Raw genomic sequence first — 25,609 nt, forward strand, 5'->3', positions numbered from 1 at the left:
TTCAGATTATTATCTAATATTGAGTCTATTCTGTTAATAATTTTTGCAAGGTTAATTTGTCTTGAATATTAATTTGGTTTGAATCCATACATTTAACTAAATTTAATTCAAATATTTCAAATTGAAATCCTAATGAGATACATATCACAAAGTAGAAGGTCAGATACAGAACGAACTATATATTCAGAATAAAATTATGTATTTCAAGTAAAATATTTTCAGAGATTTCAGTCCCCATCCAGAGACAGATAAACAGCATATTTATTTATTTAAGTTACATCAAGCAAAATGAAAGTAAGCCTTACAACCCGGAAAAGCAATGTGGGGTCAGTAATTGAGAAACAGTAATGACTACTTTAATAAATAATGAAATTATGTTGCTTTCATAGTAGTAAAATTATAGAACAAATATTCTTGGTATTAGATTACACTTACTATTAAGACTCAATGTACTGCAGTCAACAGGATTGAAAAAGTTAATTTGTGAGTAAATTAAATTTCTCCTTGAGGTATGACCTGTAGAATTAACTCTAGAGTTTGGACATTCAAATAATGATTATTACCATTAAAAGAAAAGAAAATCTTTCCAAATAAGTTTTAAAAATGACAACTATAATGAATCATACACAGCTGAGATAGTTTGAACAATTACATCTCATTCTTCAATGTGTGTTGCAGTTACATCATTCTCCCAGTTACATAAATACTACCTTTCCAAACCATACTTCTTACCCACTTACAAAATAAGAATCTGAAAATAATTACTGTATAAAGAATCAGCATAAATAGTATCTTCTCTAAATATGATAAAGGACAAACCAACTAGAAAATGAATGATTGATAATTGGATACAATATGCAAAATCTTATGGATGGATATAGTGTCCAATGAAAGGACAATTAACCATTATCAAATCCCTGTATATTTTACTTGAAAACTGAATTATAAAATCTAGCTGTAATATTACATGGGTTTCAAATTGCTTCCCCAGAAGACAAGCTAATGCTCACAGATGTGACTATCATATTCTTGAGGTGCTTAAATACTATATACTAAATTTAAGATGCATTCATTCTCTTCTTCCTTTGTTAGCTCAGTTCCCTGACAAGTTAATGTCTGGTTTAGCAGCAGACATATTCCAGGTTCTCTTATGAGGAATATACATCTCTTTGCAAAAAAATTATAAGTAGATCATTCTGAAGAGTAGAAAATTATTCTGTCATGATTGAGAAAATATAAGATATTATCACAGAGGATCTTGTTTCTGCTTACCTGCCCTATATTTTCAGTAAGTTATTTATCCTTACTCTATGGGCTATATTGGCAAAAAGAAAAAAATATATATCCCAAATCATTAGAAATCAAAAATTAAAATTAGATAATAATTTTAACACAAAATTAAATTTGTGATAATAAACACAAAAAGAAAAATGGACACTTTCTATTATTGGTTAAGAAAAACAAATTGTCAAAGATAGGCATACAAGAGAACATACTTTTATTCATATTTTCTTTTAGAGTGGAAAAAGTTTCTATGGTGATTTATTTCTCTCTCTCACTCTTGTGAATGAGGATTGGACTGTGCAGTGCTTCAGATCAGATCAGCAATAAGGGTTTTGGAACATGCAGGAATGCAAAGAAAATCTATCTACAACTTTTTTTTTCTTGGACTGCATGGCAGCTTTAAAGTGTTACAGATAGATGTTGTATTCATACTTCCATGTATTCCAGAGCACCTCTTCTGCATAAAATCAGAAACAGTCCACAGTTTTTGTTCTTTAGCATCTAGTGAAGCCACCAAAACCTAATATTTGTAAAAATGCTGGATTCTGTAAAAAACATTGCCGCATATTTATTTTATCAAAAGGGGTGATTTATTTTAACTCAAATGAATTTGAAAGCAGTGTATGGTAACTATTCATAACTTTCCAAATACCAATAGCCTTCATGCTATAAAGATATTTAGGTCAGAAAAATAAACAGCTCCACTCACAGTTCACCAAGCTACTGTTTCTAGACAAAAACAAAAAGGACTAAGATTCTGATGTATTTTGATTTAATCCATTTTGCCTGAGATAACAGAAGTATTTCAAGCAAGTTCCATCATAGGTCCTGCATTAAACAATCCTCTATTAAATTCTGAACATGTTCAGCAAGTTCTGAATTTTTAAATTTTTTACAATTGTTTCAAAACCATTAAATAGTAAATGTTTAAGAAACTAATTAGGACAGAGGCCATAACTTCATTAGAACACCATTGCTCATGTTTTTACAAAGCATTAGTGTTATCTATTTGGCTATTAGTAGTAGCAATTTTATCTACAATATTTAACAAAGTAAATTGCAGGCAAAATTTTAGTACAGTTTCAATAGAAACACCCTTTCCTGAAAATACAGCAGTATTTGATGGACTAATTTTTTCTACATCATTTATAAGGAAACTTCCCATCTCTGAACAGGAACAAAAAAGTATCTACAAACCTTGTAAACAGATCTGCATTATTTATAAACATAAATAATTATTAACAGCCAACAGCAGAAATGAAAATTATAAATTTGGTGATCCTGGGCTCTTCTGCCCAATCCAGCCCTCTCCTCAAAGGAATTAAGAACATAAGTTCTGGTAAGACATTCTTATGGGCCATTCTTAAGTACAGCTAATGATCCACAGGACACATAAGCAAGTTACTGTTTATCTGTCAGAGTTCATTATTACTCCCACTTTCCCCTCCCCAGAAAAGCACCCTGAAGTCTGGCAGAAAGCTTCTTTTTAAAAAAATAAATCTACATTCGTACGATTTTATCTTCTTGTTGAAGTCCGAGACAAGAATACCATCTTGTCCATCATAATGAGGGAAAAAGCCCAGTTTCAGTGTGTTTCTTTAAATGCAGCTAGTGTGTTAACATTCAGCATACAATCAGAGTGATGTTTCCAAACTATGCAGTGGGCTCCCTGCGGATGAAGAGGTAGCAGACTTACTCAAGTCTGTCGTAAGATGAATTCCACTATTAACCGCATTGTTATTTTTGTTGGGTGACGGTGGAAGAGGAGTTGAGTTGCGTTTTGTTGGAGCATCATCTTCAGCATCAGTATCATCAATAAGTGGAATATGAGTTTCAGAATCTTCTATTCTAAACTCAGGATGAGTCATAAAATTGTGGATTGAACTTCGGGATTCAGGTTTTTCCAATCCTTCATATAAGGAACTACGAAATGCATTCACCACTCGGATCTGCAAGTATGAAAAGTGTAAGTGTTACTGTTTAATAATATTTCCTTGGGAGAACGTTGTTTTATGAGTTTAAATCCACAAATAGGTAAGACGAGTGAATTGAATTTATATAATGCAGTGGAACTTGAAATAAACTGTAAAAAAATAAATAAAAATGAAGAGCATTTCAGAAGAGCACTATCAGGCTATAGCAGAAATAAATGTAACAAAATTGGTTCAAAATGTCTAGCTACAAAATTGAAGCTATCTACTTTTATAACTAATATGAAATGGTGAAAAATTTAAGCCAATTGATAAATTCTACTCCATTTTAAACACATAGAAGAAATACTAGACTTCTAGAATATGGAATTATAGACTACTGGCAGGGCTTCAAGAATTTTTAAAGGTTTTTTTTTTTAAAGAAATGCTGGGAACTGTGATTTGAGCTATGAAAAGTTCAGTGTAATACACGCTTGTTCAAGCTTGCTGGATTTAATCTAAATATTTGAGTATATGTCACATAAAAATAATTTCATAGAAATGAGTGCCATAATTTGTAGGAACAAGAAATGTATGATAAAAATGGCCCATATGAAACAATGCAAATATTTCAGCCATATTATGTATATATGCTCAAATGACAAAAATATGAGCGGAGTCATGATTATGTAAACATATTTTAAATACTTTTTGATATGTTTTTAGCCTTTTGTTTCAAATATCTTAGTTGCCATTTTTTATATACAGTAAATTCTAGATCATCACTAGAAAATAAATATTTCTCATCAAGGTTGTTAAAATTAATGGTGTGCACATGCCTAGCTAAACATTTTTATTTATTGGGTTCTTGGGGGTTTTTTTGAGGTTGCTTCTCTTCCTATAGACCAGGCATGTCAAACTGCCAGCCCGTGGGCCGGATGCATCATACTAAAACCGCGCCCATCACATTGCCGGCAATGGGGAAAAAGTCACGATATGTTGCATCATGAGTTTGACATGCCTGCTATAGACATTGCATTACCAAGCTAAGTAACCGATGATGTCATCTAGCTTGATAATGAAACAAAAAGAGACAGCTGTTTTTGGAAGCAGGTATTTGCTCAATTAAGACTTCCCATATCCTGCAGATGCCAATACAGTTAATGCTGAAGTGCTGTAGATATAAACAACTCTAGTTCTTTTTCCAACCTCACTCTAAAGCTTCTCCCTGTTCAAAACGGCTCCAACGTTTTGAAAACCAAACTGTGATAGTAGAGTGGTAATTGAAGTAAATTGTGAGGCATTTCAAACTATTGCTTTAAGTAATTGATGAACAGTAAGAAAGATGCTTTTTACAAATATTAATGGAAAGTTCCTATAAGCACAGGACATTTCCATTAATATTCAGGTTGAAATAAGTAAGGTAAGTTGAACACAATTAATAATGGAGAAAACAGGAATATGAATAAAAGGAAAAATGGCTTTTATCATCCATAATAAGCAATTCAGAATAGACCTCATGTTTACAATTTCAATACTATGAAACCCAACATATGATCAACTTACATTCAGAATATTTAACTTGAGTCTGGTATTATATCCATTATATTTTTTGCGTTTCTACTATTTCAGATGGAACTTTAAATTATGATCCACAGATATTAAAGTCTCTTTTGGGAAGTAATGTCTATCAAAAGCCTCCATTAGAAACTGGATAGAACAGACCTACTTCTTAATTCTATCTCTATAGTTCTTTTTCATTTGTGCCATGAATGTAAACTCTTTATAGAATGGCACATTTATGTATATGTATTTTTTTCCATAGCTAAAGATTGTTAATTCCACTCAGGCATTACATGGAATGGTCACCATCCGGCATTCTGCATAACATGCCTGCCAGTGAAGATTTTCTTATCTGTAAACATCACCACTGAATATGTGAATGTCTGCAAAAGGCCAATGTCATTTCAGTGACATTGTTGGGAGAGTTGAACAAGGCTTTTAATAACACGCATAAAACAAATTTTTTACATATAGTAAAGGCCATTTTAATTTTAATATTTCTAGCACTAATTTATGTATTTTCACTTTAAATACTGCTAACACTGGAAGGAGCTTAGCATATAAAATAACAATCTTTATGAAAAATATATGTGCTATTTTTGCAGCTGCAAATTAAAGTCCTTTCCCTCATGATCTATAAATTATACTGAAATTACAAAAGTAAACATGAAAATAATCTATTTATCTTGGACCAGCTTTAAGCATTTCACTAAACAAGTTTGTAGATCTTTTTGTTTACAGACTTCAAGACATATACTCAAATATTTGTAGCAATTACTATAAATATTTTTCAAAAAGGTCTCTTCTGTGCAAGTATGAAGGTGCTATGTGCACGGTCAAGTTTTTTATTGTATAGAATTGTTTCAATTGTTCCACTTGAACTGTGACCCTTTAAAAAGGAGAAGGGGGCTTTAGGACTCCCATTTTGAAGGTAAAAATGTGAAAAAAAGTTAATGATGAATTTAACCACTGAAGGAAAGAATGAAACGTTACATGTGTGAACTAGGAAAATGTTAATTTCATGCACTTATGAACACACACTCACACCCCACAGTAGTAGAAGCAGTAGTAGTAGTAGTAGTGGTAGAGGAAAACACTACATGTGTAGGGGTAGAAATATTTGTTACATCATGATGCTGACTGGCGATGGAAGGTTGCCGCCTTAGAGCCCCCTGAATGGAAGTTCCACTCTGGAAAGCATTCACTACATCCATCTGCAAGGAATCAGAGATTGTGACAGCTTGCTCAGCAAGAGAGAGAGAGAACAAGAGAAAGGAGCATCCCATCTACAACACATAAAAAGTAAAGAAAAAAGGCACTTTTACAGAGCAGGTAAAGAGGCAAGAAGCACATTTGGTGATGAAGTAAAGAAGGAATTTGAAGCATTAAACAGCTAATACTTTTCCCATATAAAGATTTCAATCACACATTTTATGACTACAATCCAAATCAGTACTAAGAACAATGAGGAAATCTCAAGTCCTCAACCCTATTTCCTACCTTTACAAGACCATACCTGAGTTTGTATCCTGTTTAGACCCCTAAACCATAAGATCTGACCACGCCTTAGCTCTCTTTCAGCATGATCAATTTCTTCCACATCTTCTGCTAACTCTTCTTCAGGAATCTCTTCCTTTTGTGTTCCATGGCCAGCTTCTTTAAGGAATTTCAAATGACTGGTTGGAATACTTGATATCAACTATAACAATGGGGAACAAAAAAAATAACATATTTATGAAAACTTTCCCTTACGTTCAAATTCCCTTTTAGAACTAGTGACAGACTGTCCCCCCTCCCTAAATGGCTTCAAATAAGAAACAGCTAGCTTAAAGTTTTTCATTGTTTTCTTTGGAGAGGTATTAAACAAATCATAGCTAGTCAGTATTGCAGCATAATACTCTTACGCATTTGGATGCATAATGAAAAGACTGTATCACTTGCTTTCTTTTCCATATTGTTCTGAAATTTCAAAGTTTAAAACAGCAATAGTAGGGCAGCATGAAGAAAAATAATGACAATGAAAAAGCCATATACTGAGTAAAATGCATTTCAAAACACAGTCTTGGTAATTTGAGGAACTGTACTGCAAAAGTAGTATTACATACCTGGCCCCAAAGAAGTGTTCCCATTCCTAGAAAAATTGACCACAACCACTGTTCTACTGTAAGCTCAGAGCAACTGAAAGGCTTCCCACCAAACTGTACAATAACTATCTGTTAAGAAAAATAATGATTGTATTAGCTATTTGAAATGATAAAAAATGAAGGTATTGGCTTTTATGATATAAATACAGTTAACTATTTTAAAAGATCTATGATTGCTTTAGTATATAAAAGGAAGGGGTATATGATAAAGACAATGAAAAGAAAACAAAAAGGTATCTATCTAAAACAGACAGCATGAAATCGAACACACAGCATAATATTGGTAATTCTAGCCATTACATGAACCAATTCATAAACAGACAGTGGACACATGTCATCAGTCTAAAACTGTAAAATTGGAATGGCTCTGCTTCCAATTGTAAAAAGCTGTTTTCTGCTGTACCCTAAGCTTCACAAATCCAAGATTATCTTCTATGGCTTCCAATTTTAGACAGAGTAGAATAACAGAGTTGGAAAGGATCTTGTAGGTCATCTAGTCCAAAACCCTGTCTAAGCAGGAGACCCTATACCATTTCTGACAGATGGCAGTCCAGCCTCTTCTTGAAACCTTCCAGTGATGAAGCTTCCACAATGTCTGAAAGCAATCTGTTCCACTGGTTAATTGTTCTCACCGTCAGAAAATTTCTCCTAATTTCCAGGCTGAATCTCTCATTGATCAGTTTCCATCTATTATTCCTTGTCTGGCCTGGAAAATAGGTTAATCCCCTCCTCTCTGTTATAGCCCCTCAAATATTGGAACACTGCTATCATGTCTCCCCTGGTCTTTCTCTTCACTAGACTAGCATGTCCAGTTCCTGTAATTTTCACTGTGTAATTCCAGATAACATTGATTTTAAAAACTTATTACTTTTCTCAAATCAAATTAACAAATGTCAGACAAGCCAATATATACATCTATATGTTCCTTCCATTATTTTACACTTCTAGCATACAAAACTGATGGTCAACAACTAAATATTCTCTTTCCTCTGGTTTCCCTTCTGAATATATAAACTTCTTGCTTTTACTGAAGAAGAATATATTGTTCTACACCAGAACTTCCAGCATTATTTATCTCTGGGGCAAAAGATTTCACAACTGGGCTCCATCACTGAGATAACTCTCAGATGAACACCTCTTTTCCTTGGACTGAAGGACGACCCGAAGGAAATCTCCCTTAAATAATTATAATGCATAACTAGGTTATAAATAACCCTATGTTGTGTTTAAAGATAAGTTAATAACATTTTGATTTTTATAATACTAAATTATACCAACAGCAGTTAGACATACACTGCTTCACAGTGCTTTACAGCATTCTCTAAGCAGTTTACAAGTCAGCATATTGCCCCCAACAATCTGGGTCCACATTTTACCAACCTCAGAAGGATGGAAAACTGAGTCAGTCTTGAGCTGGTCAGCACTGAACTCCTGGCATTGGGCAGAGTTAGCTTGCAATACTGCATTCTAACCACTGCACCATGACAGCTATTATTATATGATCACATTCTCATTATAAAGTTTGCCATAAGCCAACATGAGTGCGATATGAGCATATTATGTCTTTAATAGCAATATTAAAAATTAACATTAACAAAAATATTTCTATAAGCATACTATCAATTATAAAACCACATTTGCACAGGTCAAATTATCCTCTAATGTGACACATACAGATAAGAATATGTTTTATATTTAAAGAAATTCTGAACTCTCAGAGGATGCCCTACCCTAATACTGATTATAAATACAACAATCATTGGCCTCTAAAAACTCTTAATCCTCCAAATTCTGCATGACTTTATTTTAAAAAATGTACTCACCTGTACAATAAATGTTCCAAGAACTATAGTACAGAATATAGCATTATTGAAAATTCCTTCAAATACATTCCTTTCACCATGAATTTTTCGGGCATTTATTTCATTAAATAGCTGCATCATCACAAATGTATTAAACACAATTGTGTAGTGCTCTGAAGGAGGAGCATGAAGAGGTGCATTTCTTCCACTATCAATATCAAAGATTTTTTCACCTGTAAACAAGAGATAAATATTCTCAAAATGCCACCCAAATTCATGAGGGGGGGTTGTAAACATTCCTTTAGTCTTCTTTTAACATTTCTTTCTCTTTTAACATTCTATTAACATGTCAATGTTCTTTAACATTCCTTTAAGTATTGAAAAAATGCTCAAAATAATGCAAGCATAGTTCAGAAAGTATACCACAGAGGTTTAAATTACAATATTCTTACCAGCAAACAACAGTGTGAAGACAACCACAAGCTGATAGAAAGCATGGCCCAGAATATTCTTCATCATGGTCCGTGAGATGAGAGGTTTATTTCTACCATAAGGTTTTCTCAGCAAAAGTGCTTCTGTGGGGGGTTCTGTTGCCAAAGCAAGTGAAGCCAGGGTATCCATTATGAGATTTACCATAACATCTGAACAGCTTTAAGTGGAGAATCCTGTAAAATCAACATGTTTTCTAATATAATCACAAATATTCTAACAAATCAAGTTATCTAACATTTAATATTTCTAATCAGGTTCATTATTGTACTTAAACCTGATGCAATGATTAAGATGTTAAGTTAAGAGTAGAAAAATCCACCCAGTTTTTAATTCCATATTGGCCATGGAAACTCTGCATTACTTTGGGCTGTTACTCTTTTTCAACCCAGCTCCCTTACAGGAACATTTTTATGGGATAAATAGATTTAAGAGCTTCATGAACTGGAGAAAGGGTGAGACATAAATCTACCAAATAAGAAATCACTCTCAAAATTAACCACATTGATTCAAGCTGATTTAATCCCATTACATGAAAATAAATATATAATACCTACTTGTGTAATACATGCTCCTGTGAAAGCAACAATTACAGCTACTACATTAACAGTAAGCTGGAACTGAAGGAATTTGGAGATACTATCATACACATTTCGCCCCCACATAACTGCTTTAACAATGCTTGAGAAGTTGTCATCTGTAAGAATAATATCAGAAGCTTCTTTAGCTACATCAGTTCCAGCAATGCCCTGAAGGAGAAAACAAAACAAAATTACAATACTGTCCTTGAGTATTATGACAGCCCACATGTATACTACTCACATCTGTTATTAATAAAAAAAATAAGGAAGAATAGAAAAATATTTCACTCTTCCTGCAGTCTGTGACATGTAGAGAAGACTTTCTTTACGGCCTACCATTTATTCTGAGGAACAGAGTAGGGACAAGTTCCTTCATATTTGTTCTTCCAATACATTCATTTGGTACCATACAATTCCTTGTTGAGTTATAAATTACCATGTAAGTAATTACATGGTATGATCAAACAATTCTTGAATACTCTGGATTAGAGCTAATAATTTTGTTTTTTCAACTGTTAATACACTTTTAAAATCTTGAATAATGAAAAACTTCTCATTAGCATGAAATTTAAGCGAAGTCAAATTATTTTATCATACTCACTTTTTTAAGCTAGATAGTATTATATCAATATTTATGCAAAAAGATCAACTGCAGTGGAAGCTATTATGAAAAATCTTACTGATGATTCTGTCATATAAACTGAATTCAGTGGTACTTAGCTAAATATACCTATGTACATAACTGCAACACTGCAATATTCTTACAGTTTTTTAAAATTGAATTTTTTTCTACAGGTAGTTCTCAACCACAATTGAGCTGAAAATTTCCACCGCTAAGCAATGTAGTTAAGTTAGTTGCATCTCATTTTATGACCCTTTTTTGCCAGAGTTTTTAAGTGAATCATTGCAGTTAAGTGAATTATGTGGTCATTAAGTGAACCTGGCTTCCCCCATTGACTCTGCTTTTTGGAAGCCTACTGGAAAGGTTACATATCATGATCACATGACTCTGGGAAAGTGCAATTGTCATAAATACATGCCAGTTGCCAAGCAATCAAATTGGTTATAAATCGAGGACTACCTATATTGGAAAGGAATTAAAAATGATGTGCCATTTTTAAGCTATTATTATTTGATAGTAGTAATGAGAATTACACAAAGATTTACCTGCCTCCTCTAATATTTTGGACATTTATTGTTCAATTTAAAAAATAAAAATGGCTATTGTGTTAAGTACTTTGATTTCTAATTCCAGATTACCCTCAAAGCCAGTAGATGGCACAGGAGAATAGCTTCTGAGCATTTAATTTAGATTAATTAAGTTATGCATAGTCTAGGTCAAGCAGGCAGTGTGCAGTATGTTTTGGATTTAAGGTGTGGGTTTCTTAAAACTTTGACAAATCACTTGAGAAACAGATATTTAGCTGTTCAGAATAGGACACTTGTTTCTGATATCATATGCAATAATAGAAGCTTGCCTGTTTTCCCCAATGCCTCAGTTAAATGAAAATATATTATATAAAATCTGCATAACAATGGTATGGGAAGTACCTGCAACTTAAAAGCTCACAGGTATACTAGACTATCTGATTTTTAGTCCTTAGAAAAAATATAATGTTACAGATTCCACATTATAAAAAGATGTTGACTCATTTGATTGTTCAATATCCTGTTAAATAATATAACTGTCATCAAATTCTAATAAATAAAAGACCACATTTATCTTAGATGCATGTTACTGCAAAAAGAAAAAGAATACTGATCTTAGAATTATGTACTCAATGCCTTTAAAGTTAACATAGAATACAATACAATCCTACACCAAACTTGAAAATGATTATCCTTGTAAAAGCGTTCCTAGTTTCAAGTTTTAAGTTATCATGTGATTCCCTCCCCAGTCATTTTAGTATCATTCTCAGAAATATTCCAAGAATTATACCTATTTTAATTATTAATATCAGAATACATCTATAATCTAATGTTTTTGTACATTTTTCACATTAATTATATATAATTTTAAATTTACTCTCAAGAAAAATTGGAAACATATTTTATCATTTTTAGCCAGAAAAAAACCTGCATTACTATTTCCGTCTCTCTGAACAGACACTCAACTGCTGTTTATAAGGATTGTGATTTTCTATATGGGCATCAAATTTGGACCTCATCATTAATTGTGCAATTATCCCAAGGTAAACTTAGCAGAAAATGACAAGGAACACAGAAAACTACAATCAGCTTTTCCCACTGCCAAATGTGAACTAATCTCATTCAGTCTTCAATATAATGTTAACATCATAACTTAGAAATTTCAGTTTATAAAAGCATTTATTAGTAATAATTATAATACTTGTTAAACTCCTTACCATAGCAAAGCCAACATCTGCTTTTTTTAATGCTGGGCCATCATTGGTTCCATCACCAGTCACTGCTACAACCTGCCTTTGTTCTGAAACTGTGCTATCTATTATTCCTAAAAACAACAACAAGTATTTGTTATAACAGTACATATTTATATTAAACATTACGAATTTCAATAATTTATTCATTCATTTACTGAAATTGAGTAAATTTCTGTCTAAATCCAATATTTATGCTGTACAGTAAGATATAGTCTTCTATTTCTCAAGAGTGTTTCCAGCTACTGAAGAAATGATTGACCAAAAAGATGTTTGTAAAATCTGTTAGAAAATGTATTTACCTTTCACCAGTGTATGTTTGTCAGTGGGAGAAGACCTTGCAAGTACCCGAAGTTTGGGCCAAATTTTGTCTATTCGCTCCTGTTCTATCTGTAAAGATAACTTAGATTAATTTCATAACTAAGTTTTCATAAGTCAAAAAAAGAATATTAACCATACCCACCTCTCCTTTTTCATTACGTATTCGTCTATTGAATTCTTTGCCTTCCAGGCATAAGAAGTCTTCACCAGGATGCAAAATTCCACATTTTAACGCAATAGCACGAGCAGTGTTAATATTGTCACCAGTAACCATACGGACAGTTATACCAGCACGCTGGCATTTCTTAATTGCATCTGGTACCTAAGGAGAGGGAAAAGCTAATTATGTAGTTATTTCTCAGTAATGATTAATTTAAAAAGTGTTAACCTGCTTTTGGCTAAAATACTAAGATTTAATTCCATGTATCTGTCAATAACTTTGTTATTTATATTACAATGCTGATATAATACATATATATATATTTGATTATGTGTCATAAAATTGCTCCTAGTGATCACATAGATTTCGTCTATGATGATCTATCCCTAACTTTTTCTTTCAAGTCCTAAAAATATACATTAACTATGATGATGTGTGATTATAATGTTCCTAAGGTCACAGTTAGGCAATTGGTATCCTCCCAATGTTTGGGAATTAAACTGCCATCAATCTCTGAACCCCAAAGTAAGTAATCTGGAAATTGCAACTTAAAATCTTAGAAGGGCACTAATACAACTGCTGGTACATCTGAGACAGTCAGCTCATTGAATGTTACTCAGTATAAGATTTTATGCTTACCCTAAGCTGACTTACTAACAGGTTCAGGCAAAATAAGAGACTGGAACATGTTACTATTTAATTGATGCACAAAGAATTTACTGTATTACTGAGGCAAAACCTAGTTCTTAGGCAACAGGTATAAAAAGTAAAACTATACCAATCACATCATATAGCACAAACATATAACATCTGCATTTTTTCAAAATGAGTAAGAAACTATTTCTGTGACATCTAAGCAATTTTAAATTAAATATATATGCATATTATAATGAATGTTATTCAATCACTAACCTTAAATAAAGAACAAAGGATATGTGGGAGTTAATCTACTTTCCACTAAAAACAGTACTTAGAATAGATATTACTCATTTCCAGAAAGGCTTGGAAGACAAGTTTAAATCAATCATTATTAAATGCTTAAACCATGATAAACAATATTTTGCCCTACCTCAGGTCTCACAGGATCTTCAATGCCTACAACAGCAATACATGTAAGACCAGTGACAATATCATTTTCATTATCCCATTCTGGTTCAGGTTCTCCAGCTGGGAAGTCTCGGAATGCTAGACATATAGTTCTGAGTCCCTCTGATGCCATAGGTTCTATAACAGTTTTTACAATATCATCACGGTCTCTTGGTCTGAATACTTTTGGTTCACCATTAGCACTTAGTATCTTGAAACACCTACAAATAAAATACAATCCATTTCAAGGTTCTGAATGTCAATGAAATCTCTTCCAACTAAAAGAATTCACTCTCAATGCTTAATAGGTTTTTCAAATATTTTTAATTCATGGAAATTTTGTTTAACTCAACTGAACAATGTGTAAAAAAGGTGTACCAGGGTTTAATGATGAAGAAAAATTGGGAGAATGTTAGGAAAAATTATGAAAAGGATAATGTGTAATTTGTTCTAAATTGCTATGAATTCATAATGTACGTAACATGGTTTGGGATGAGCTCAGAAGATCCCTAAGTAGAAATATTCTGATGCATAGTCTAAAGTTTAAAAACAATAAGACATAAGAGCCAGTTTGGCGTAGTTAAGGCATCAAGCTAGAAACTGGGAGATCGTGAGTTCTAGACCCATCTGAAACACAAAGCGAATTGGGTGACTATGAGCCAATTACTCTCCCTTAGCCATAAGAAAGAGGCAGTCTTGCCAAGATAAGATCCAGGCAGTTACCAAGAGTCAAATCGACTAGATAGCATAAAAATTGACGAGAGAGCATAAAAAAATGGTAAGTATAAAACAACCTTTTCAAACAAGAGGTGCTATACTTATTTCACTATCTGTCAATTTGTTTATTAACAGAATAATAATAAGCCTTCAAAATGCATTTTTCTCCCTGTGAAGTACATTCACAGCTAGAGCTAACTACAAGATTCTATAAATAAGGCACAATAAGGAAATTGCACAAGAACTGAACTGGCAAAAGCTTCCTAGCAAATTTACCATTATTTTCAGCAGTAAATAATAAAATTCATAATACTAGCAGAAATTAAGAGATTATGGGACTATAACTGCACAAAGTGCATTCTAACTTTTCTTTTTATCTAATGCATTCATACCCAACTGTACAATCATCAATCCAGTTTTGCACTTAAAAATAATAAAGAAGAATATATTCAGCTTGGCTATGTTAATTCAAATAAAAATGGAAAAAATGGAAATGTTTTTATTATCATTAAATTTATTTGCCGCTTATTTCACTCTGGGACTACTCTGGGCAGCTCACAACCATACAAAAATGAAGAAATAAAAAGGAAATTCAAACAAAGCAAAAGTAAAATAGAATAATAAAATAATCAAAGAAAAAGAAAACAAAGAAAATACACCAGTATGGTTAGTAAAAAAAGATGGATGAGTGGGCAACAGAGTTTGGGGAGGTGGGTGGTGAGGCTGAATCTGCTGTTAATCTAGCAGCCGCCTCCAGAGATAAACTCCCCCAATGGGTCCCCAGGTCGACTTGCAGAGCCAGGTCTTTAGGCTCTTATAGAAGGATAGGAGACTGGGGGCAGATTTTACCCTGGAGGGCAGGATGTTCCAAAGGGTGGTTGCTGTGGCAAAGAAAGCCTCTTCCTCTGGATCCCAACAGTCAGAGTTCTTTGACCGATGGGATCTGCAGTAGGCCCTCTCTACCAGCCCATGTAGGATGGGAAAGACTTACAGGGACAATATGGTTCATCAGGTAGCCTGGACCTATGCTATTAAGAGCTTTAAAAGCCATAACCAACACCTTGAACTGCACTTGGAAGCAGACTGGTAGCCAATGTAGTTTCCAGAGCAGTGGTGTAATGTGAGCCATACTAGGGACTTCAAAAACTGCTCTCACTGCCGCATTTTGCTCAATTGAAGCTTCCAAATGGATTTCAAGGGTAGCTCCATGTCAAGTGCATTGCAGTAGTCCAGATGAGAGATGACCAGGGCTTGAGTAAAAGAAAGTCAAGATCTAGGAAAGATCACAGCTTGTGCAAAAACCGGAGTGTGTAAAAGCTCTCCTAGTCACACCTGCTACTTACTCTTACAGCAGGAGACATGAGTCCAGGAGAACCCCCAAATTGTGAACTGGGTCTGAACTGAGAAATGTAACCCCATCCAGAACCAGAGATGACAAAGCCCAGGATCCTGACAAAGCCCAGGATCCATGCACTCAAATCCACTCTTGTGAACTGGGTCTGAACAGAGAAATGTAACCCCATCCAGAACCAGAGATGACAAAGCCCAGGATCCTGAGGTTCCATGCACTGAACTCCACTCAGTTTTGCCAGTGTACAGAAGTCTATTGTTCCCTACCCAGGACCCCACAGTCTCCAGGCATCACAAGAGGACAGAGACAGCATCACTTGGGTCACCACATATAGAAATGTAGAGTTGAGTATGATCAGCATATCGATAATATCTCAACTCATGGTGAGGGATGATCTCTCCCAGTGGCTTCATGTAGATGTTAAATAGGAGAGTAGAGAGTACCAAGCCTTGCGGGAAGCCGCAAGTAAGTGGTTGGTTGGATTTTTCATTCCCTATCAATACCAATTGGGAAGGACCTCAGAAAAAGAACTGAAATAATTTAAAAATGCCGACAAGCCCTAACTTGCAAAACTGTCCCAAAAGGATACCATGGCTGATGGTATTGAAGGCTGCTGAGAGGCCAAGAAGAGTGAGAATGGTTGCACTACCTTCTTTACGGTCTCACCAGAGATCGTCCTTAAGTGCGACCAAGGCTGTCTCTGTCCCATAGCCAGGCCTGAATCCAGATTTAAAGGGGTCCAGGAAATCTGTTTCACCCAGGATTCTTTGGAGCTGTCAAACATCCACCTTTTCCACTACTTTCTCTAAAAAGGGAAGATGGGAAACTGGACAAAAATTTGTCCAGGCAGATGGGGTCGAGTGGTGGTTTCTTAAGGAGAGGACAAACCAGAGCCTCCTTAAAAGGTCCTGGGAATATCCCCTCTTGCAGGAATGGCCAAGGAAGACTTAACTATTTCTAAAATTAAGGAACTGTGTTAAAGAAATAATTTATAAATTAATCTAAAAATCAAAAGCATTCAATTGCTAATACAGATTAAAAACAGCCTAATATTCACTTTGAAGGCCACTTGTTCAACTTTATCAGCAAAGCAAATATTCTAAATAGAATATATTATTCCAGGTTTAAAGGCTACTGAGAAGTTACAAATACAGTGTTTAACTGGCAGAGTATACCCTTTCACATATTTAATCAAATATGTATAATAGAGTGATTTAAATGCCAGGGAATATCATTTCAACAATACAAAGAGTTCCCAAATACAAAAGCTAACTTGCTTTTTAAGTACTATCTCTGAAGCACCCTTGCTGAAGATCCGGAAACTGCCATCAGAGTTCTTTAACACAGTACTCATAGATTTCCTAACAGAGTTGAAGGTGTAGACTTTATAGAGTGCTTCTTCTGGTATTTCATTTCTAACTTCCTGGTAATCTCGTTTTAAATCCAGAAGGAATCCCAGCAAGGCACATTCAGTTTTATTACCAACATGGCGAGGAAGGCCACCTTCTTTTTCAGGAGGCTGAAAGACAAAGCAGTCTTTTTGACTAGGAATTTGCTTCAATCATTTAGAATTTAATTTGCTACAATAATTTAGAATTTAACCTTTTGGAAACAGTTTATGAATTATGAATTCTGTGCTCAAATTAAATGTCTTACATTTAGCTTCAACGAAAGCACATTTCTCAAGAAACACACTACGGAAACTAAAATGAAGCACATTTTGTAGAATATTAAAAGCTCAGTGGGATAATTGCCATTTGTCTTCAAGATTTATTCACATTTGGAGAGTCAGATAAATTAATTACGAAAAAACATCTGACATTTTTGTCCATGTGCAATATTAAAGGTATATTTTAATCTTGGATAAGCAATTGATAGAGATAACTTCTCAATAAGCCACACACCCTTCCCCTCCATACACATATCATTTCCTATTTTTATATCCCTGTTTTCCCAATGAGAAGTCTTTTTAATTAGATCAAACTACATAATTGTTATAAGCTACTACAATCTAAAACATAATCATATATTACCACAAAATGTTGGTTTGTAGTTGTGGAAGCTTACATAAATTGACACATTGTAAGTAAGATTCAATTTACTAACCATGCTCATAGCTTCTCAATAAAATTGTTTTTGCTGCCTACTGGGGATTGCAAAACCTGGATGGGGGCTACTGCAGAGAATTTGCCAGCTGCCAAATATGGATTATATTTGGTTTGGTGAATTATTTAAGGCGCTTCTCTATATATGGTCTTATAATACGTATCTTGTAATGTATCTCTATAACAGAGATTTTCAATGTTTTTCTACATTCTAGAACATCTTAAAATCAACTGAAAAATTGTCCCCAAACATTTCTGAGAACAGCACTGAGGTGCGATCAGATGGCTGTGTATGTTCAAATTTGTTTTCCCCTTAGTCCCTTGCAGAAGATTATGGGGAAAATAAATTTTCTGAAGGGATTCACCCTTAGTCCCATGTTTTCTCGTTTTAGCTCCACAGAACTTATCTAAGTAGCCACAGACCTCTTGGGATATGCAGAACCCAGTTTTGGGGGAAAAAAAAACACTATACTAAGAATATGTTATATTCATTTGTTTGCCTCTTTTAATAGATGGTCTAATGGTTAAAGCACCAGGCTAGAAACCAGCACACTGATTTACAAAAACAATGAGGGCAGGATAATAAATAAATAAAGCCAAGGATCAGTTTTCATGACCATTAATGCTATATTACCCAGAATAAAGTATGGTTATGCTTTATAAATTTAAAATGGGTTAACCTTTGAAGAGCAAATGCATTTTACATTTAAATGATAATTTTTAACAGCACCATTAAAATCAAGAGAATTCAACCACTAACATTAATTATAAGAAAGGACTTGAAGTTTAATAATGTTTTGTTAATCTACAAATAATATTGTAATATGACAAATACTTAAAAAGAATTTTACTATATTTATCTTTAATAAGTTAAATTTAAGTAGCTTTACACAAACATTGATTTGATTTGATTAAAATATACTTAATTAACAAAATATTAATTGCTTGGCTTGGATTGAATTATGTTCAGTGTTAAAGCATGTGTCTTTTCAATATATACCTACCAAGATTTTGGAAGTATAAGCAGAATTAACAGAGATTCCTGTTACAAGATATGATAAGGTTTTATCAGGAATAGCTTGCACTTCAGGAATTTTTTTATAATGCTTTTCAGAGATATATGCCTGGACCACTGTCATTCTGTTCATTGTCAGGGTTCCTGTTTTATCTGAGCAAATGGCTGTTGCATTTCCCATTGTTTCACAAGCATCCAGATGTCTGACCAAATTGTTATCTTTCATCATTTTCTGTTTCAAAAAAGGACAAAATCATGTCTGAACAGCATTAAAGCATTCTTAGAAAGTATTTGTTACTATCTTTCCCAAGATGAATTTCTTATATGAACACAAATGTGGAGATTTTCCAGCAGATACAAGACAAAATAAAGGAGTAGACTGCATATTTGTAACATTTGGAAAGAATCTGGCAGGCTGCCAGTCTTTTAGCTTTCCAGAAGCCATTGAGATAAGAGTGATGGGAACCTAGGGATGGTTATGGGGGCATCATCCTAGGAGATGGATGGGACATCAGGTTTTTTTTTTTTAAAAGAAAAATATAGACTGTAATTTTATTATTGTGACGAGCTACCCAGAGTTGTGGTCTAAGATGAACGGCTATACATATATTTTCTAAAAAATAAATAGGTAAAATTTATATTTAATTCTAGACTGTAAGAGAGCCAGCCATTAGATCAGATGAATGATACACACTGCTTCTGCTTGTTGCTCTCCTTCATGCCCATCATGGGGCTCCCATCTTTTCTTGTAATGCACCGTGTTCTGATATTTGGCTGTATCCTTTGGCTTTGATAACACTTTCTGCAACTGTTCTTATCATTCCTTTGTCTTGTTGCTCATTCTTAAAAAGAAAAAATTTAATCAAATTCCACCTAGGCATTTTATCTCTGAAGTCCTCATCACGTTCTATTACTAGATAGGCACTTAAGACTTTGAAATGGATTTACACAAACCAGAGGTTAAGCAAGGCAAAAAGCCATATGATGGGGGAACTCTCAAAGTCATTTCTGCACATTTTTCTTTGAAGTGTAGCATACTGTACTGTTCCATCTTTAGTTCTGTTCTCTCAGAAAGAGCTGGTTCACCATCTGGGAGTTCTCTTATACTTGTGCTCTTGTTCAGCAGCAGATGGAGGCTGTGGCCAGGAAAGTATTTGCTAAATTTTGGCTGATGTGTCAGCTGATTTTTGCAGCAGACAGTAGTACCAATTGTTATTTATGCTCTTCTCACTCAGACTACTGGAATCCAGTCTATATGCGACTGCCTTAGACACCACTATAGTTAATATAAACCATAGTTGCCTGGCTTGCCTGCTATCTTTATTGGAGTCGCTGCATTGTCTACCAATTCAAGAAGCTTGCTGTTATGTATAAAGCTCTAAACAGCTGGGGTCTTGGATATTTTGATACCAGTTACACTATGTAGAATCTACCCAACATATACTGTTAGGCATACTGCAAATCCGGCCCATTCAGGAGTTGAGTAGAGTGGGTACTTAGAAATAACATTTCTCTGAGATAGTCTTTACCCAATGAAATTCTCTTGTTGTTCCCTCCACCTACACCTTATTAAGGTGGAAACATCTTTCTTGTTACTATTCAGGAAGGCAGTTCAAATGCTGCTTTTCTGCAGAGTTTTTAGGGAATGAATTTTATTACTCTTTCCAATATGAATATTATTTAACAAATTTTTATGAGAAAGTTTGTGGTGGTTTTTTCAGATATTAAATTCTGATGCTTTTGGTAATGATTGACTACTAATTTTGTTTTGTTTGTTGCACTGCCCAAGTTGTAAGTTATTTGTAGACTTTCATTGAAATGTCATATAATATTTGAAAATAAATGAAATAAGGCTATTAAATAACCACTTCAAACAAATACCACTGACGTGTAGTTCTTTGGGAAAAAATTGCTATACTTAACTATTACATATTAAAACACTACATACCAAATCACATTTTTTGCTCATACCTTTACAGAGTAAGCCAGAGAAATAGTTACTGCAAGTGGAAGACCCTCTGGAACAGCCACAACCAAAACAGTAACACCAATGATGAAGAATTTCACAAAATACTGAATATATATTGGTGTACATTCTGCAAGCCAAGGACGCTTCTGGATCCAGAAGGTATCAATTACAAAATATAATACAAGAATGATGACTGTGACAGCAGACATCAGCAACCCTTTCATGAACAAAAGAGATCTAGTTAATTATTTGTCATATAAATAACAGTCCTAAATAGCATTCACAGACTTCCAGTTTATAGAATTGGAAGGTACCTTAATGGCAATCTAGTAACCCCTTAGGGTGAAATTCAGTAAAGTATCTCTGACAGATTACCATTTAGGTTCTGTTTAAAGATTCAGTAAAGAACTCACCTTCTTTTCATGTGGTTGCCTGTTCTACTGGCTAATAAACTTGTACAGTCAATTTCTCCTGACATATAACCTGCACCAATTCTTTGTAGTTTTAACCCAACAAATATGGTTCTGGCTTTATGAATTATAGAGAGTAAGTCTATTTCCTGTTCTATGTGACAACCATTCAGATATTTAAAATCTACTGCCATATGTCCTTTTCAATCATCTCTTCTGCAATCTAAATGTAGCCAGTTCCTTTAATAATTCTGCACAGGTTTCACCACTGGTAGCCTTCTCTGAATTCCCCTCAGTTTGTCATTGCCATTTTTAAATTATAGTGCCAGAACTAGATAAAATATTTCAAGTGGTATCTGACAAAGTAAAGTGAATCAATAATTGCCTGTGATTAGGATTTTATGTTCCCGTTAACTGAACCTCAAGATAACATTTTTTTTTTTTCAATAGCTATATCACATTGCTGGTTCGTTTTTAACTTGTGATCACTAAGGATACCCACACCTTTTTCACACACACTATTGCCAAGCCAGCTCTTACCTATCTTCAACTTGTGCCTTAGTAATGTAAAATTGTGAAGATGTTAAAACAATCTCTTTGAAGTCTAGAATTTTATGAACAATGGCACATATGGTTTCCGAGTACCAAAATCTATAGTGCAAAAAGATCTGAATCACATATATAATGAGGCCTGAACTGGTAATGAGTGATCCAGATATTGTTTTTGAGTTTTAGGCTTATCTCAATGGGAATGTCAAAATATTATGTGGCAGTTAAGAAAAAGGCAAATTTTGTGTTGATCATTAGAAAAAACACTGAAAATAAAACTATTCATTATATTACATTTATTCAAATCTAATTGTGTATATTTAAAGCTGAAACTAAAAGCAGAAATGGCAAGTAACATGATGAAAAAATTAGACAATTCCCATGGGTTACAACATTTAAGATGGTTTTATTAAGAGAAGGACAATAAGATAGTAAGTACGCAGCACATAGTTAACATTATGGATTTACTGCCATAAAAAGTATTGATAGGCAGTCCTATTTATGGCTTTACTGTTTAGAAAATCATGGAATGTAAACATTGTCAATGGCTACTAATCAGACCATCTCTAGAATAAATAAAGGTAAAATGCATTTGAACAGCAACTGCTTTGGAACAACATGCTTCCCGTGAGCATTGATTTGGCTACCGAAAGAAAGAAAAGGATATGCTTTAAAAATATTTTGATTGATTCAACGTGGTTTCTAAATGTTCTATGATGCCCTAAAACAATTCTTATTAAAAATTAGTACAATGGTTATTATGGTAACTTATGTGGAGTATTGATGGTGATGGCAAACTCAATACATAGTAATCAGAATCATTAAGACAACACTCAAATAGTGTGATCAAAGCAAAGAAATGGCAAAGAAGTTGGACTTCCGGGGTTCAACTTGTGGAAAGAAGCAAAATTTAAATGTTATAAATCAAGCCTAAACAAACAAATCTCAGCTGATGTCCAACTACACCAACGCCAGCACAAACTGAAATGTCAGTCAGCAAGCACTAAATAGCATTAGCATTTGACAAGCCCCAGTAATCTACAACTAGTCTGTTGTATTCTCTGTATCACAATGCCAACCCATGGTTTTATTCTCTCTAGAAATGTAACAATTGAAGAGTCATACCTGCTTTGCCAATCTGAACTGCTAGCTTTGTGAGTTTCCCCTGTAGAACTGATTTCTCTTTCTTAGGCATATTATTTCTTTTTTTGTCATCTCCATCTATACCATCTTCACTCTTCAAAGGTTGCATTTCCATAGCTGCACCATCCTGAGCTTTTGCTAAATTCATAAAAGCACAATTGAATGAACAATTTATTATGACTTGGGAGCAGATTATACATTTCAAAACAACCCAATACAACCTGAGAATACAGCCAAATCTCATTACGGAGTGAATAATCTACTTCTGTTGTTGGGTCTGGATACAGCAGAATCTTATGGTTTGGACGCAGCATTGATGAAGTGTATAAGTTATTTCAGGGCACCTATCTTTTAGGAAGAATTTTAAACACAATTGGCCAGAATGGCCAGGCAATTTACCTATTAAAGATTGGATTAAGTGGGAATGTAAAAACACAATTAAATAAGCTCCAGAAAATCTACAGTAAATATAAAAGATATGAGATTAATTTTGTACAGTTTTAAGGAGAGCTACTTTAACACAGAATGATTCCAACTCCAAAAATCTCTGCCTAAAATTACAAATACTTCCATACAATCCGTTTTGCACTGAAGTGCAACTATATGTTTCACAAAGTTTTTATCTGCACAACACTAAACAATAAAATGTTCTGTCCATCATTATTAAACAGCATGTTTACCAATAAGTTATTCTTTATCAAACTTAAAATACTGTTCTTTTAGTTCTGTTCGCCCACATTGTAATTTTAATACAGACTATCATAAATCACATCTTTGATATTTAAAATTAAGATGCAATAAATATTTTGTATATAAGTTATTTTTAAACTGTGAAGGAAAAAATGTAATATAGTAATACTTTCATTAGGACAAACAGGAACGCCCTAAAAAAATGTGCAAGCTTTTGAATTCTTCAGAATTCATTTTAAATCCTACTTTACTTTTTTTAAAAAAAAAACCAATGAAGAATTCTGTAGAAATTGAAAACTTAAGACACATTTCTGATTATTTCAAATAAAGATGCTATTCTAACATATATTTGATTTTTTTAATATAAGTCATATTGTTACCTTTGTTACGATTTTCAATAGCACCATCTTGTTTTTTACCTAAAACCAAAAATAGTAATCATTTTCAGAAATTGGTACACTTTATATAATTTCTTTTTTGTAAGATATCTATTGAGATATCTATTCCTATTAATTTGCTAAACCATTTTCTTTCAGAATAACTGGCAACAATCTAATGTGAACATTTATTGGACTATATAATGGTCTACGGGTATAATAAACAATTAAGTATGTTTATAAGGCAATATAAATGTGTCATTCTGTTTAACTATAGGTTTAAACTAATGTAGTAAACCTATTAAAATGTTCAGAAGCAGAATTTTTGAAGAAGTGATAAGAAAACTCAGTGGAGGACAACTAAAGTCATCCTTAAGCTTACAAGATTTCAAACATATTGCTAAAATATATTGCTCAAACCCCAGTTACAAGGTATTGTATTCTATTCATTTTGGTTTGTAAAATAGGAAATGCCTTATTATTCGATTGTTTAATTGTAATAAAGTAATTTTCCTGCTACTCCAGTTGATTAATACAGTTAACCTTAGTAAAACTGTATTAGTATGCAATTTTCATTTTATCCTTGTTTCAATTTTGTCCTTGTCCTTTTCTTGGAGCCTTCTCATAATCTCATGTTATCCCAAAGGGTTGTACTATAACTTTGATCACTCTCCACTATTACTGTATAATAAATCCCTAGTATGATCACATTAAATACGAATACAACATTATAAAGTATGGTTCAGAATTTATTTTTTTAGACATTTTTTATAATTATTCTGTCGTGTTTATCATTATTTGACATGTCTCATTCAACACATCTTACTCTAGTGATATTGCTAAGAATACTTGAGTGAAACGTGATTCTACAGGCTCACAAATTGAAAGCTGAAGCTGATTTGGAACATTAGCTTGAAATAATTCAAATATTGAAGAGATTCTGATTTCATTTTTAAATTTATTTTGAATGGCTGAAGAGTATCAGTGAATTCTAAAATTACATTTCTCAAAATTTACATAAAGAATAAACGAACAACTATCTATGTGCAATTATTTCTAAAATAATTTTACAGGATTTTAAAAGTGCATACTTTTCTTGTCCTTTTTCTCTTTTTCCTTTTTTTCTTCTTCATCTTCCCCTCCAGCACCAAGTAAAGTAAAGATAATTCCAGTTTGTGAGTTTACCCCTACAGCAGTAACTACCATTCTTCCAGAACCTTCCATAACATGTGTACCTAGAATGAAAAAAGCATATGTGAATTAAGGGTAATCAATGTGACTTTTGTAGCTTTATGAAAATATTAATGCTTATTTATTTGGTACATCTAAAGCAGGGGTATCAAACGGCCGGCCCACGGGCCGGATGCGTCATGCTAAAACCACGCCCACCCCATTGTCAGCAATGGAAAAAAAGTCGCAATACGTTGCGACATGTCACGTGACATTGTGAGTCTGACACCCCTGATCTAAAGAGTTCAAAGTAGCTCACCTATAATTATCTTTCATTATATCTTCTAATAAACCTGTGAGGTAGGTTGATTGAG

The 25,609-nt window shown here is 33.6% G+C and overlaps 1 protein-coding gene across 1 annotated transcript in view; it reads right to left on the reverse strand.

Annotated features, from left to right (window-relative positions):
* Positions 1–243: 243 nt before the first annotated feature.
* Positions 244–25,609, reverse strand: part of ATP2B1 (ATPase plasma membrane Ca2+ transporting 1) — a 104,342-nt gene continuing 78,976 nt past the window's right edge. The window contains 17 exon segments of the mRNA XM_039342299.1: positions 244–3,233; positions 6,274–6,456; positions 6,863–6,970; positions 8,725–8,936; positions 9,156–9,335; positions 9,338–9,368; positions 9,750–9,941; positions 12,140–12,246; positions 12,475–12,562; positions 12,636–12,815; positions 13,723–13,960; positions 17,085–17,326; positions 18,917–19,159; positions 20,899–21,113; positions 22,981–23,136; positions 24,069–24,107; positions 25,157–25,300. Coding sequence (XP_039198233.1) covers positions 2,919–3,233; positions 6,274–6,456; positions 6,863–6,970; positions 8,725–8,936; positions 9,156–9,335; positions 9,338–9,368; positions 9,750–9,941; positions 12,140–12,246; positions 12,475–12,562; positions 12,636–12,815; positions 13,723–13,960; positions 17,085–17,326; positions 18,917–19,159; positions 20,899–21,113; positions 22,981–23,136; positions 24,069–24,107; positions 25,157–25,300 — 2,873 coding nt within the window. The 3' untranslated portion in view covers positions 244–2,918.

The sequence above is a fragment of the Crotalus tigris genome, unplaced genomic scaffold (assembly GCF_016545835.1).
Source record: "Crotalus tigris isolate CLP2741 ecotype Arizona unplaced genomic scaffold, ASM1654583v1 scf7180000017785.2122318, whole genome shotgun sequence".
NCBI classification, from domain to species: domain Eukaryota; kingdom Metazoa; phylum Chordata; class Lepidosauria; order Squamata; family Viperidae; genus Crotalus; species Crotalus tigris.